The sequence below is a fragment of the Columba livia genome, chromosome 1 (assembly GCF_036013475.1).
Source record: "Columba livia isolate bColLiv1 breed racing homer chromosome 1, bColLiv1.pat.W.v2, whole genome shotgun sequence".
NCBI classification, from domain to species: Eukaryota; Metazoa; Chordata; class Aves; order Columbiformes; family Columbidae; genus Columba; species Columba livia.
Window position 1 is genome coordinate 210,829,745 of NC_088602.1, and position 16,251 is coordinate 210,845,995.

General features: G+C 49.7%; 1 protein-coding gene across 2 annotated transcripts in view; it reads right to left on the reverse strand.

Moving 5' to 3' along the window:
• The window catches only part of AHCYL2 (adenosylhomocysteinase like 2), a 101,219-nt gene that overhangs the window by 25,286 nt on the left and 59,682 nt on the right, over positions 1 to 16,251 (reverse strand). Inside the window, exons 1-3 of one of the 2 annotated variants that reach the window (XM_065049388.1) lie at positions 12,029 to 12,146; positions 7,742 to 7,850; positions 594 to 737 (exon numbers count right to left, since the gene is read on the reverse strand). In XM_065049388.1, the coding sequence (XP_064905460.1) occupies positions 594 to 737; positions 7,742 to 7,850; positions 12,029 to 12,082 (307 nt within the window). In that variant the 5' untranslated portion in view covers positions 12,083 to 12,146. Of the gene's footprint in view, positions 1 to 593; positions 738 to 7,741; positions 7,851 to 12,028; positions 12,147 to 16,251 lie in introns of those variants that run through there. The other variant, XM_065049387.1, reaches the window with a different exon arrangement.

Here is a 16,251-nt window from a genome sequence, read left to right on the forward strand (position 1 = left end):
ACGAGTGCGGAACAAACAGCCAGCGGCACTTCTCGCCCTGCTGGCTGGTACGGGAGGAAATAGGTCATGACACAGCTGAAAAGGACCCGATAACCCTCTGAGGTCTTTCCCGTCTCTTTAGGATGCAGCATCATCACATTTTTCAATTTCTACCCGCGAATGCCCGGGTGAGGCTGCAGGAAAAGCTGCTCCAGGCTGAGGAGGCCGTGGGACTCGCTGCTCGGATGAGCCTCTCCAATATCCCTCCAATGACCTAAACACCGTGTTGCCTTTGCTACGGGTTTTTGGAGACAATCGTGCCAAACCAAAGTTACCCAATTTATTTGATGGATTCTATATTTTCTCCTGGTTTTAACAAAATGCTTCTGACTCTAGAGGAGCGCTTCAGTAGCCGGTTGGTTGGAGTTACACGGTGTAACCCAGTAACTCCTTTCCATCCCAAAATGAATCCAGAAGAATTTCCCTATCTCTGACCAGAACGGAGTTGAGACCTCGCCAACATCCTGAACATCAAGAAGAGGATTTGGGGCAAGGAGGAGCCCCACGAGACAGCTTAGGATGACGTGGAGCTTGAGGAACGCGCCCGTGTTTACCTTGTTCAGCAATTTCGATCTCCCGGCGCCCAAATTCCGCCTGTTTGATGTTCTTCACGCAGAAGTCGCTGCTGCCTTTGGAGTTCTTCTGCTGCTTGTCGCGGGGGGAGGTCTCATCGTCAGAGCTGTCTGTGTACGAGGCGGCTGCAGGAACAGAAACAAGGTCAGAGACACAACAAAATATTCCCTAAAGCCTAAACCATCTGCAGCTGAAGGGCGCCAATGATCTGCTGGATGTGTCCATGGATGTTCTCCATGTCCATGGGCCAATTTCTTCCATCCTCAGCTGGGTCATTCTCCTCACAAACACCATTTCCCCACCATCAGTTTTTACCTACAATGACCTCCTCACTCTCATCTACCTCTACCCAACACCACGCTGGAGGGAATCAGCTCGAGCATCTCCGTGTCCTCCACAGACTCATCTCCTCATGCTTTGCAGCTCCTTTGTGGCCTTTTCCCACCTCTCTTGCCAAATCTCAAGCCTTTACCTCTCTAAAATAGCCAATAGAAACACCTATTAATGTTTTCAGCACTTCCAAAACATTAGGATTTGTAATTTAAGACAGGAGACCCTATTTAAACAACGGCATGGTGGAGGCTGCTAGTTAATAATATTTCGGTTATAACTGGTGTTCCCAGCCCTTGGATTTGCTCAATTTCTACCTTCCTCAACAAGAGCAACGGCCACGAGTTGCTGCCGGGGAGGCTCACATGTGCCATGTTCTCCTCTGGAATGTGCTCCTGTGTGGGAGACCAGACCTCTGTCATCTTCTAGGACCAGAACCCTGGTCAAAGCAACATGGACAGCTTGGAGACGAACTAGAAAACATCACTCGTCTTTCCTGTCCAGAAACAAAGCACCTGGAACGTGAAGCTCTTGGTCCAGCTGAGCTTCCTACCACCACCTCCTCCTCCTGAAGTTTTACTCCAAGTCTTTTCTCTCCAGATCGTGTGGTTCTTCTAAAATGAACACGAGACCTGGCATCCAATTATTTGTTCCAGCGGAAGAGGACGACCTTTGTAGAACAGCACTATCCATGACAGCCTCAGGGGAGCCGGCCCATATTATGCATCACTAGGGAACGATGTGCAAGTGTGAGGGCATCACACAAACCAGGGGAGGTTGAGGTTGGATGTGGGAACAATTTCTTCCCCAAAGGGCTGTGGGGCATTGGAACAGGCTGCCCAGGGCAGTGCTGGAGTCACCAGCCCTGGAGGGCTGGACAGACGGACATGAGGTTCTCAGGACATGGGGCAGGGACACAGGTGGGTTATGGTTGGACTCTATGATCTTGAGGGGCTTTTCCAACCCAAATGGTTCCGTGATAGATGTGGACTGTATTCAGTTCTCATCAGCAGTCCCCTTGGACTTGGTTTACAGGTGGACTTGGCAATGTTGGGTTAACGGTTGGACTCAACAATCTTAAAGGTCTTTTCCAACCAAAATGATTCTATGATTCTATGATGATGAGCTCTCTGTCTTCCACAAGACCAGAAAAGAACTGGTTGAATCTTTACCTAGGAAACATCGTATATTCAACCTCAACAGCTACCGGCTTTGGGTGATGTGTTGCTGCACATGTGAGATGGTTTCTCTCGCAGGCTCGGCCTCCAAGAGGGAATGATCTACACCGAACACCCAAGGGATGTGTTCTACCCAACAGTCAGTGCGGATTCCTGACTTTCTCCCTCCAATTCCATGCCAAAGGAATTTGGTAACACAAAAGGTGTGCACTTCTTACCCAGTGTCCTAGCAAGAGTGACATGGTGGAACCCATGGTCTTATCAACACCCACCAGCGCTCCCAAAGAGCTGCAGCTTTCCAGAGGTGTCCAGACCTCAACTGAAGACTGAGACCAAGAACCCCTTCAGAGAACTTGCAGTAAAGCCCAACCACCCCTCCACCCAACCATTTTCATGCCAGAAAACCCAAAGCAAGGAGTTAAACCCTCCTCCCCAAGCACGGCCATGGGTTTGTCTCTCCTGCAGCGCCCAGCGAGCCGGTTACTTTCTCTTCTGGCGCCCGTGAAGAGCTTGAACGATGCCGATGAAAAGAAGCTTGGCACTGCCAGCGTGCCAGGCTCCCCGAGACCCGCTCGGGCCTTAATCCGCTTACGGAGGAGAATTATCGCATTGCTGACATTTCTCCGCGAAGGCTTCGTCCTCGGCGGGGTGCGAAAGGCAAGTCCGACCCTGCAAACAACGCGCCGATGGAAACGCTCTTCTGAATTCACCTGCAAATCCCCCAGCGGCTCTTGGAGGACCAGGAGCCTGGCTTAGTAACAGAAAGAGCACCTTATGTAATAACGAGCTCCTGTCTATCAAGGGGTCTAGAAGGACTGATTAGTGAAAGGAGGATTATTTCCTTGAAGACAGCTAATCTGCGCCGAGGTTTCTGTAAAACCGTAGGTCTCGGTTCTGGGGGCTGAAAGTAATTGTTTTTAAACAAAAAAACCCACTTAGACAGTAGCCAGATTTTCACATGCTAATGGTTCTTTACTGTTGCATACATATAAGAGTGCGTATAGCATTATTGTAATGAAATTGTCAGTGTGCAAATGGTTCTTTACTGTTACACACATATAACACATAAGAGTGCATAGAGCATTATTGTAATTAAATTGTCAGTGTAGTATAATAACATACTAATACATACTAATATTGCCCTTGCTGTCCTGTAAAATGAAAAACAAGTACAGAAAGGAAAGGATTCCTAGCACCTCTGATCTAGAAATACCTGGTTTACTGATGGGATAGCTCCTAAATATCATCCCATAGAATCTGAAAGTTGATTAATTAAAGCTTCATATCCGGGGTTGTTGCCCCATAGAGCCGTGTGGCTTTTTAATATAAATTGTATTATTTCAACATGAAAACAGCAGCAGGTCCTGGGCGCTGTTATGGTAGGAAAATGTTGGGTGGAAGAGGAGACGCCTTCAGCCCATGTCCTAACCCAGCAAAGCCCAGCTCAGAGCCTAAACCCAGCAAAGTTTAGCTTGGCTTAATATTTAATATGAGGGTCCACTCAGATCTGTGGTATTGGCTTCGGTTTGGAAATAAACAGCGAAAAACAGTGAAAAGGACAAAATTTGTTTCTGTCCTGCACAACCTTTGGAAAGTTATGAAACAGCAAGAGGATGAAGTCAATCGCCTTTAATTAAAGATATTACTGTTCTAATCCCATTCCAGCACCCACATAATGTGTGTAATAAAAACAGAGTGCTTTAGTATTCAAATAGGAACCAGCTGATTCCCAAAAATCTTTGTTTGGGCAGATAACAGAACTACCTGAGTTTTGCAGAAAGGGATAGAACAGTTGCTGAAATTCAAGTGATTTGACCATTTCAACCCCAAATGTCCTCTCAACCACAAAGCCGAGCTGTGGGGTTCCCTGGATCGCGGTAGCAGTGTCTCTGATGATTTTTCATGAAATCACAGATGGTTTGTGTTGAAGGGACCTTCAAAGCCCCCCCAGTGCCCCCCCTGCCATGACAGGGACATCTTCAGCAGCTCAGGGTGCTCAGAGCCCCGTCCAGCCTGGCCTGGGATGTCTCCAGGGATGGTTCATCTACCACCTCTCTGGCCAACCTGGGCCAGGCTCTCACCACCTTCATTTTTCCCATTATTCCTTCTAGAAAAGTGTCACTAAGACACTTTGCATCTTGGATTACACTGCTCCACATGCTGAACTTTGCAGATGGTACATATTTTGGAGACCAGCTGATGATTTTGACTAAGCTTGTCCAGTTTTGATGGGCAGGAAGAGCAAGAAACCCCTGGTTGTTCACAGAGATGCTGCTTCTGCATTCAGGTGTCCCTGTGTCACTCAAATGGCACCAGCACCTCGTCATCATTTTGGGCAGAGATGCTGGGACAACAGCCTTCCCACCAACCACGTCTCAGCAAAGAGTCGCTTGGGTTTCACTCATTTCTTCCTCATGCCCATCACCTCCAAACCTCTACAAACCTCTGGAGTGTCCAAAGAAGAGCAGAAGGGCTGGTGAGGGGCTGGAGCGCAAGTGTGATGGAGCGGCTGAGGGACCTGGGGGGTTCAGCTGGAGAACAGGGGCTGAGGGGAGACCTTCTGATCTCTGAACTGCCTGAAAGGAGCTTGGAGCCAGGGGGGTCGGGCTCTGCTCCCCAGGAACAAGCGCCAGGAGCAGAGGAAACGGCCTCAAGTTGCGCCAGGGGAGGTTGAGGTTGGATGTGGGAACAATTTCTTCCCCAAAGGGCTGTGGGGCATTGGAACAGGCTGCCCAGGGCAGTGCTGGAGTCACCAGCCCTGGAGGGCTGGACAGACGGACATGAGGTTCTCAGGACATGGGGCAGGGACAGGCTGGGTTATGGTTGGACTCCATGATTTTCAGGGTCTCTTCCAACCAAAATAGTTCTAAGATTCTATGATTTATCCTGTCTGCTCCCAATGGGTTATGGCACGTACCATGACAGGACTGACACAAGAACAGGGATGTTCCCTACAGCTTCAACAGTCAACACCTACAAGGACTTATCAGATGGGCACCAACTTCCGCTGTAGTTGTCACCTACACCCACCCTGGGACATAAAACAGGCACGGCACCGGTGTCCGCTGCTGGGGCCGGGGCCAGCGTGGCAGAGCTCGGCTCACACCCATCCATGGATGACATGGACACCCCTGTGTAAGCCCATGGGCTCTGTCCTTCCTTCCACACCACACACGCAGGTGGGATCTGGCCCAAAACCCTCTCGTCCAAGCAGATGCAGGTGGACGACCTTCGGATTTGATTTTCGGCCACGGGCTTTCAGTGTGCAGAAGGGGACTTGTCCATGGCCAGCGAACTCTGCAACCAAAACCCAACTGTAGCTCACAGCACGTCTTCCACCCCAAAACACAAGTATTTCTTGTTCTACACAAGGTCTCCAGATGAGAAGGTCAGGGTAGGATGCACCTTTGAGCTTTTGTGGCTTCTGATGCTTTAAACTACCAGATATCTACCCAGATTCTCCTCAAATACGCTGTGACCTGCCAGGTACCCAAAAAGGCACCCATGTCACGGACAGGGAGGAAGCGAAGGGCTGTGGTGGAGCCTCACTGTGAACGTCCCTCATTCCCCATGGCTCTGGCACAAAGCCAGACGTTGGCCACCAACCTGAACATCGAGGGGAGGGCTTTGGATGGTACTGCACCGTGAGCTTGGACGCAAACCACCAGAAAAGCCTGAGCATGTGGCCTTGGCAGGCATGAGGAACAGAGGAGCCTGTTCTCCCAGGGGAGGTGCTGAGGAGACCTGGGAGTTGCCAGGGCAACGGTGACCACCCCACCCCACGCCTGGAGGAAAACATTCTAGTGACCAGCGCCAGCAAACAGGACCTGGGGGTGTTGGTGACAGTGGCTGAACATGAGCCAGCGTGTGCCCAGGTGGCCAAGAGGCCACCAGCATCCTGGCTGGGACCAGCACTGGTGTGGCCAGCAGGCCCAGGGCAGTGACCGTCCCTGTGCTGGGACCTGGGGAGGACAAACCGCCAATCCTGGGGCAGTTCTGGGCCCCTCACGCCAAGAAAGGCCTTGAGGTGCTGGAGCGAGTGGAGAGAAGGGAACGGAGCTGGTGAGGGGCTGGAGCACAAGTGTGATGGAGCGGCTGAGGGACCTGGGGGTTCAGCTGGAGAACAGGAGCTGAGGGGAGACCTTCTGATCTCTGAACTGCCTGAAAGGAGCTTGGAGTGAGCTCCAGAGCCCTCAGCACAGGACACACACGGACCTGCTGGAGAGGGGCCAGAGGAGCCCCAGGAATGACCCGAGGCTGGAACAGCTCTGCTGGGGACAGGTGAGAGAGCTGGGCTGTTCAGCTGGAGAAGAGAAGCTCCAGGGAGACCTTAGTGCGACCTTTCCTGACTTAAAAGGGACCCATAAGAAAGATGGGGACAGACTTTTGAGCAGGTCCTGTTGTGATAGGACAAGGGGTGATGGTTTTAAACTAAAGGAGGGAGATTCAGGCCAGACATGAGGAAGAAATTGTTGTCCCTGAGGGTGGTGAGAGCCTGGCCCAGGTTGGCCAGAGAGGTGGTGGCTGAACCATCCCTGGAGACATCCCAGGCCAGGCTGGACGGGGCTCTGAGCACCCTGAGCTGCTGAAGATGTCCCTGCTCATGGCAGGGGGGGCACTGGGGGAGCTTTGAAGGTCCCTTCAACCCAAACCATCTGTGACACCAGCAGGAAAACCGGAAGACACGTGTGGCCTTCACAGGTCACCAGTGCTCTTCCAAAGACTCCAGTTTCACGTGCAATGGGTGAGTCCAAACCTACAGTGGGATCCACATGGACTTATTGAAGAACGGGAAGGGATAATGACAGGCAAGCAGAAACACAACAGAAACACTGTTTGCTGCGCCTGGAGGGAAAAGGATGGGGAAGAGAGGAGGAAATTCAGCAGCAATGGCACATGAGGGTTACAAGGAGAGATTAGAGGTGTTAAGAGCAGCAGAGGAACTAAATTTTCAATCCAGCTATACATGAAGATGAGCAAAATAAGCAACAACCCTCTTTCCACGGCTTCCCTCCAACACCACCGGCTACACAGCAGAACTGGGAGATCCTCGAGCTGCTGCCAACTGCAGGATGAACCCTCTGCTAAGAGGATGCGGCTGATCACAGAACCAGAGAACATCTCAAATTGGAAGGGACCCAAAACAATCAGAGTCCACCTCGCTGCTCCACGCAGGAGTATAACGAGGCATAACTTTGCATAACTGTAAAAGTTTTAGTTTGCTTTAAAATGATCTTAAACTTTTAATTCTGACAACGAATGGGAACGAGAGGTGCGGTGTGGGAAACTATAGTGGGTCTGTGGAATCCTTGACAAAGAGTATGGGAACAGAGATCAGCCTTGAAGATATTAAGGTTTACCCTTGAGAAGGGGTGTATCTGGAGATATCAAGTTGTACCCGTGAGAGAGAAGGGAGTAGAAGAATAACATGGATGATAGCAAAATGAGCCAATAAGATGTTACTGCTGTAACTTGTAACCAATAGTGAAGAGAAACATGAATTGGTGGAACTGTATAAAAATGCACTTGTAGCAATAAATGGCATCTACTGCTTTCAGCCTGGAAGAACCTGGTCCATGTCGCCTGTCCGTGTCACCCGCGACAGTGCGGTGACGACCCACCTGAGCTGTAGCTGTCTGTGGAGGACTGCGAGATGGAGCGCGACAGCGAGCGGCGGCCGATCTTCGTCGGGCGCTTGTTGAATTCTTGTTTCTGGTCAGCAAACTGGATCTGTTACAAGAAATTAATAGTTCAGTCAGGTGGAAAAACCCAACAGTCTGATTAATCCCAAGAACCCAAAGCCGTGAGCAAGCGCCGACACCATCTCAGTTACGGGCTGAATTGCAATTCTGTGATTTAATTTGGGGTATGGTACACTAAATCGCACACTTTGTTTCATTTCAGACCCTCCAGCAGATGCTGCATGGACACGCTTGTCTTTCAAATACCTTGAAGCTCCTCTTTTAACCACCAAAATCAGAAAACGTCTGTCCCGGTTACACACAAACTTAGTGTTCCAAGATGTTAACGATACAAGTTATTCATGGCAAGAGAAGCCCCACAGGGCCACCCAACGCTTGCAGAGCTGATGTGGGACTGACCCACCGCACGTTTACGGTCACGACCCGTGTGAGATGCTCCCTGTTCGCTGTGTGAAATACAAAGAGCAAAAATGAGAACAAGCCAGGAATACCGCTCCCAGCCGCGCTTTATTTTAAGAAACATTTGAGATCAGACGCATCGCTCGAGGCTGTTGGAACTGTTGGGAGCGTGGACGCCTGGAGAACACAAGGAATTCAGATTATTGCACACAACTTTATACAACAAATCATGACATGGAGGATAAGGCACGTAAACGAAGCGATGTGCACACTGCCAAAATGTAATTACCCAAGGTGGGGAGAAGGAACCAACTCTCATTTAGCAGCAACGCTGACAATGATCATAGAATCGCAGCATCCTTTAGGTTGAAAAAGACCTTCCAGATCATCACGTCCAACTGTTACTTAGTACAGCCAAGTCCACCACTAAACCATGTCCCAAAGCACCACATCTCCTCGTCGTTTATAACACCAATGGACGGAACACTGATATCTTCCATTTTCCCTTTTATAACGGAGCTCATCTCATCGCAACAAATTGTCATGGATGACAAACAACAACCTGCTTGACCTGAGATGAAGAATCAAGCCCATTTCCATCTCAATCACGCCCAAAGAATGTAATTTCAGATTCCCCAGGATGTCTGTGAAGCCCTAAGCCCAGCGGTGGGTTTAAGAGCAGCCGAGCCCAAGCAGGCTCAGCCCAAGCAGGCTCAGCCCAAGCAGGCTCAGCCCTGCCCGTGTTCCAGCTGCGATAACCGCCCAGCCAAGAGATACCAACATTTATTTTCAGATCCGCTCCAAAACATGCAGAGCACAGACGAGATAGTGAAGTGGCGTCACTTCTATCCAGGCACTTTTAAGGGGAAAATGATCTTTAACACTGGTATTTATAGAACAGGCTTCACGCCCTCCCTGGCCAACGCATTGTTTGGACAAGAACCTTCTCCAAACTTTGTTCTGATCCTGCCCTTGGTTGAAAAGCACAGCAAGAGGCCAAATAATCAGTATTTCCTCACTATAAACTGCCCAAGTTCAGGTTTTCACATAAACCAAACATCTTAGAGATGACGATTAGTGGTTTCCCAGTAGGAACTGAACCGTTCCGTGCTCCGTTGACGCACACCTGGGGTTGACCTTGTCTTAACGCTTCTCCTTATGTGGCCACTGGGCCATATTTAAGCATTTAGGAGAACACTCTTGTAGTTTTAGGAAATACTTAAAGTCCCGGCACTCATCGCTTTGGAAGCCAAACCATCGCCGCCTGACGTTGACCATTTGTGCCAAATCTCAGGGGAACTGGAAACACAACTTCCAATTTTGCTACAAGCGTGAACTGACTCAATCTGGTACAACGGAGTTAAACATTTACATCTCCAAAATACCCAAAGCCATTAATTGAGTCTATTAACCAACCCCTTGGGGTATTTTGAGACATTAGTTTTGTTTAAAGAAGCCATCTAAGCAGGAAGAATTCAATCCTGTCCTGGGAATTCGAGCTCATGGTTTAAGTAGCGGCACTTGACATTGCACTTGAGACGCGCTGGTGATGCCACGGAGCCGGTACAGCTGGTGATGCCACGGAGCTGGCACAGCTGGTGATGCCACGGAGCCGGTACAGCTGGTGATGCCACGGAGCTGGTACAGCTGGTGATGCCATGGAGCTGGTACAGCTGCTGATGCCACAGAGCTGGTACAGCTGGTGATGCCACGGAGCTGGCACAGCTGGTGATGCCATGGAGCTGGCACAGCTGGTGATGCCACGGAGCTGGTCCTTGGTGGGTTTGGGCCAATAAGCGAAGGAAAGAGGTGATGAGGGTCTCAGGTTGGTGAATTCGGAGCCCAAGCTGCTGGGGAGGAGGGAAAGGAGCTGGGAGGAGATTTGCAGCAGCACCTGGACGCCCTTTTGTTGGTTTTGTTTTGCTTTTTCCTGCTAATCTTAAACCGAACGACAGAGGCTCAGGAGACGCCCAGGGGAGGGAGAAAAAGCACGTGAAACTCATATTACAGTTGAGACTTGGGTGGTGGATTAACACCTCTGATGCCGGTGGGACCTCCACTCACACACACCATGTCTTAAATTCATTTTCTAAGAAGCTGTTGGCCTGAAATAACTTCATTGTTTGTTCTCGTTTAAAACAAAGCCCTCATTAGCCGAGCAGCTTCATCACCGCTCCGGGTTAGTTGTGCGAAACGACGCTCTCGGCAAAGTGAGACTGGAAGTCTTGACAAAGGGTGAATAATTCACATTATAACTCACGTTTTCCCCTCCCACATCATCTCTTCAAGGACATTCAACGCAACTATTTCAAGCAATGCAGTAATATTGATGCACTTCTGCATCCAAGACTGGGAGGCAAGCACACGCCAAAAAGCAAAACAGAGTCATGAACCAAGTTAGGCAGAACTAGAACTAGACTTAAACTCTACTCTCAGCCCCTTCAAGGGTTTAAACCCTTTAAACGCTGCCACAAGCTGGGTTTAGCTTGAGCTGCCAAGAGGTGGAAGGAAATGCACGAAGAGAATGTCAGGATGGGACCAGCTCAAGGCTCAGGTCTGGTTTTAGCTAACACTGACCATCCACCGATGTCTTTTGGCTTTATCCTTTGAGAAACAGAGAAAGCGGGCAAGAAAGGATGCTGACGTTTGATTTATTTAAGACATTGATTGTACCCACCTCTATTTAGAGCTGGATTTTGTATCGTTTGGACATGCAAAGGGAATCAGAGTCATTGAACACGAGGTGGGATGGGACCTCAAGGATCATCTGCTCCAATCTTCCTTGGCCAAATGCACCGATCTAGAGCATTGCTCTTTGTCTTTTCCCTGGGATTCCTTGTAAAAAGGGAGTTTTCATCTTCTTCGTAGCCACCCTTTCAATATTGGGATATGGTGACTTCCCTGAACCTTCCTTTCTCAAGGCTGAGCAGGGATATTCCCTCAAGCCAGTTCCCACAACACGTCTGAATTTCTGAGTTGAAATCTCAGCAACACAAACTCGATCCACCCAGAAGGAGCAAACCAGACCTTGCTTACCCAGACCTAAGCTCGGGTTTAAATCCCAAGCGAACAGCACAAGGCGACCGACGGCACGACGTGCCGTGTTCCGGCCCGGCTGGGAAGACGGGGACGTTCAAAACGGGGACGAAAACAGTGATTTTGTTCCAGGTTGGACTCATTCAGCTCACACTGAGACATCTCTGAAGGTACAAGCCAACTGTGCAGAGGGTAAAGCTCGACAGGGAGACCACGAAGCCTTTGAGAGCTGCAGCTGCTTGACTTTAAGAGCCCAACCTGCTCTTGAGCTACACAAGTGCTGCTGCTTTCAACCTCCAACAGAAAAACACAATAGAATTCAAGCTGAAAAATCTCACATTTAGAGATCCAAGGGGTTAATGGCTTCTAAATGCAGGTGCGTGCTCTTACATTTCAAATGACTCAGTCTCGCTTCGACCCGGGGTTTCCGCCACGAAGAGCCGCTCTACGTTACTACACCGAGCAATTCTCATTGTTTCAGGTTCTCCAGGGCAATCCCCTGCTCGCAAACCCTCCGGCTCCTCCAAAGAGCAACCCCAGAGCAACAGGTTTGGCTCAACGCTTCGTCCTTTCAAACCTCCTGCTCCCCAGAGAAAATCAAGTTCTCCGGAGATGGGGCTTTTCTCTGAGAGGGGAAGGGACACAGGCAGCTCCAGAAATGAGGGATTTAGGGGAATAGCAAGGGAAGGAGGGGAAAAAAGGGGGGGTAGAGACAAACTAATGTACTTTGAAATAGAAAAATGGTATTATGGTGCTAAAGATCGCCCTCACCTGGGGTTTAATCCCCGAATCTCCGTTCACGTTGTACTTCTTCTTGTTTGGCATGACGGCATCACTGCCAGCCCTCGGTGCCGGCTCCCGCCGGGACAGGGGCTGGCACCAAATTTATACCACCCGACCTGCCGGTCCTGGTCCTGCCCCCCAATTACACTTCCCAACCCACCGGTCCTGGTCCTGCCCCCCAATTACACTTCCCAACCCACTGATCCCAGTCCTGCCCCCCAATTACACCTCCCAACCCGCTGGTCCTGGTCCTGTCCCCCAGTTACACCTCCCAACCCACCAATTCCAGTCCTGCCCCCTAATTACACTTCCCAACCCACCAGACCTGGTCCTGCCCCCCAATTACACTTCCCAACCCACCGATCCCGGTCCTGCCCCCCAATTACACCTCCCAACCTGTTCCTGCCCCCCAATTACACCTCCCAACCCACCGATTCCAGTCTTGCCCCCCAATACACCTCCAAACCCACCGGTCCCGGTCCTGCCCCCCAATTACACCTCCCAACCCACTGGTCCTGGTCCTGCCCCCCAATTACACTTCCCAACCCACCGGTCCTGGTCCTGCCCCCCAATTACACCTCCCAACCCACTGGTCCTGGTCCTGCCCCCCAATTACACTTCCCAACCCGCTGGTCCTGGTCCTGCCCCCCAATTACAGTTCCCAACCCACCAGTCCTGGTCCTGCCCCCCAATTACACCTCCCAACCCACCGATCCCGGTCCTGCCCCCCAATACACCTCCCAACCCACCAATTCCAGTCTTGCCCCCCAATACACCTCCAAACCCACCGGTCCCGGTTCTGCCCCCCAATTACACCTCCTAACCCACCAATCCCGGTTCTGCCCCCCAATACACCTCCCAACCCACTGATCCCAGTCCTGCCCCCCACTACAGCTCCCAGTTTCCCCCACGCCTGTCCTGCCCGCTCTGGTTTTGGCTGCGGGATGGCGGGAGGGGAAACCGCTCGGATTTTCAAACTCCCCCTTTTCTTTTTCTGGCAGAAAAGGACCCCGAGACTTATCGAGGCATCCCGGCAAACAAGCCCTACTTGTGTTTCATGTTGAATTACAGCGTTGCTGTGACCTCTAGACAGTTTGCGGCGGTTTTTAACGTGGCCCGGCCTGTGTGCGCACAACAATAGCTTATTTATGTAACCAGAACATTTCCCCGCTCGCTATAATTAACTTGCTAATTAAGCTTTTTAACTTGGTTCCCCCCCACACACTTTCTTTTTTTCCCCAATGTCAGGTGATTATGTTAACGGAGCCTCATTAGAAGAAAATTAACTAATGAGCAACTAAAACAACGAAGGTATTTGTTAGATGGCAAAGTGGTTTTTAATTACGCCCGTCCCTGCTCTGTCCCCCAGGGCAGCGAGTGCAGAAGGTCCGTCCTTAAGGGGTCCCGACCAAACACCCAGCCCGAGGTTCCCATGTTGGACCATTCCTCTTAGAATCATGGAAAAATGGAATAGTTTGGGTTGAAGGAACCTTAAAGTTCCCCCAGTGCCACCCCTGCCATGAGCAGGGACATCTTCACCAGCTCAGGTTGAGGTGGGGTTGAAGTTGGGTCAAGAGGTTGAAGAGATTGAGGTTGAGTGGGGGAGGTTGAGTTGAAGAGGTTGAGGTTGGGTTCATAGAATCATAGAAGGGTTTGGGTTGGAAGGGACATTGAAGGGTCTCCCAGTGCCACCCCTGCCATGAGCAGGGACATCTTCACCAGCTCAGGATGAGGTTGGGTTGAGGACGAAGCTGGGTTGAGGAGCTTGAGGTCGAGTTCATAGAATCATAGAAAGCTTTGTGTTGAAGGGACCTTCCCAGCTCACCCAGTGCCCCCCCTGCCATGAGCAGGGACACCTTCAGCAGCTCAGGTTGCTCAGAGCCCCGTCCAGCCTGGCCTGGGATGTCTCCAGGGATGGTTCAGCCACCACCTCTCTGGGCTATTTTTAATTTCCATTTAGTGCCTGGAGCTGTTATCCAAGGAGTTTTGTCCCTGACAACGTCCCCAAGACAATTCCCATTGATTGACCTCAACAGCAATTCTAACTAAATACACACAAAACAAGCTCCTCCCAGCTCTGTGTATTGTTACACACACCTGCTTTAGAAATGATTTACCACTCAGCTGATCTAATATTGCTCCTCAATAGTTGTCACTGGAAACGCTGCCAGGGAAACGTTGCTTGTGAGTGTTTGTCCGAATGGTTCTGCAGACACGGACGAGCCGTGACGGCATTTCACGTTGCAAGGAATCCGCTAAAAGAGCCAAAATTGCTGGGTATATGAAAGCAACACCTGCTTTGTGAGAGGAAAAAACAACCAGCCAACACAACCAACCAACCAACCAACCAACAAACCAACCAACCAACCAACCAACCAACCAACAAACCAACCAACCAACCAACCAACCAACCAACAAACCAACCAACCAACAAACCAACCAACCAACAAACCAACCAACCAACCAACAAACCAACCAACCAACAAACCAACGAACCAACCAACCAACCAACCAACAAACCAACCAACCAACAAAACCCCCAAACCAAACCCAAACCAAAACAACAGAACACAAACCAAAACAACCCCCAGAATTCCCAACTTAATGAATCTGTAGAGTCACTGGAATATAGATTATCTGGAAAATGGAAATAGGGATTATCTGGAAAATGGAAATAGGGATTATCTCCCATAGGAAAATAGGTCAGGAAATTGGAGATTGGGATTAGCACCATTCGCCTCAATTGCTACTGAAGCCCAAGTTGTGTTTTCAAGGTGAGTTTTTAGTTTTTAGCATTATTGATGGCACTTTTCATGCGAAATCCTACGGCAGAAGCTATTTGAGCTCAGTGTGAGCCGAGAAAAGCCTGGAAAGGGTGTTTGAAGCTCCCACCACCAAAGCACAAATGACTTTTCCCAGTAGGTTATCACATCGAGATGATTAAATTCAAGCACTTTCCTGGGGAAGGCGATGGGAAACGGGATGGGAGGAAAGGGCCTTTTTTTTGCAGTAAAGGCTGAGTCTAAGACACCAAATTAAGAAACCTCGATCCTATAAAAATGCTAAAAATCAAGTGCAGAGCTCAGGTATTTTCTGCGGGTCGTGTGTCCTTTGTAATCCGGCTCGATCTTCAAATAAAACCAGGGCGAGCCACGTCCAACCATAGTAAAACCTGGCTTATCGCCATAATTTAACAAACCACGCGTGATTAACATCTGCTTTTTAATGATGGTTGGAGGCCAACCGCTGTGTCAGTTTGGCCATGAGTTGTCACATTTTCTACTCTTTTAAAAACTGTTAAATGTTCAAATGCTGTACCACCCATAAAATCCCCCCCACTTGTGAATGTGCGATAGGAACCACCCGTTTCAATTCTCGGAGCTTTTACATTTTGTGAGTGCAGCATTTTCATAATTCTAACGTCTTGAATTCATTCTCGGCCATGGGGATTTATTCTTCTAAAGGAACAAGGGGAAAAACCAAGAGTTTTCCGCACAATTAATTCGCACGAGTTCCCCGGCGTCGCGAACGGCTGCAAATCCACCGGCACCAAACCTGGGGAATAAAAAGCAAGTTATGGTGCTAATTAAAATCCATTGATTGACATATTGAACAGCAGGTCAAGTCTATGGCCTTCAAGAGCTGCCACCGCTTGGTCATTCGGGTGACAAACCGCCTGGAAAACCTTGTTCTCAGTGGAAAAACTTCTCATCTGTCTATGATGCCAAGTGTTAGAATTAATTTACTCTTCTTATTTGTTTTTAATAAGCTGAAGATTGGTATAGGTAGAACAGAAGGGACCAAGATGACTGTTCTGATGTTCCACCAGAGCCCAGCCTTGCAAGTCCCAGCCCAAACCTTCTCCTCCTGCCCTCCCATCCCAGCTCATGAAGGAAAAGTTGGTTCCATCCAACACTTGATCTTCCAAGACTGGTTTTAAGGGGGAAAGTGGAGCAGAGGATGAAGTATCAGAGACACCAGGTGTTGGCATCCAAAACGCAACCGGGAAGAGACCTTTGACCTTCATCTTCAACGTTCCAGGCAGTGTCTGTTCTCCTAATTCACCTCCTGAGCCTGGATCATCAAGAACGACTGTCCAAATCCATTTATTCCATTGTTTCACATGCCTGAAATTAATATGTAATCCTGATGAGGTTGCTCACTGAGCCAAAACTTGAACTGGAGCTCAAAGTGGTTAAATTCCAGTTCTC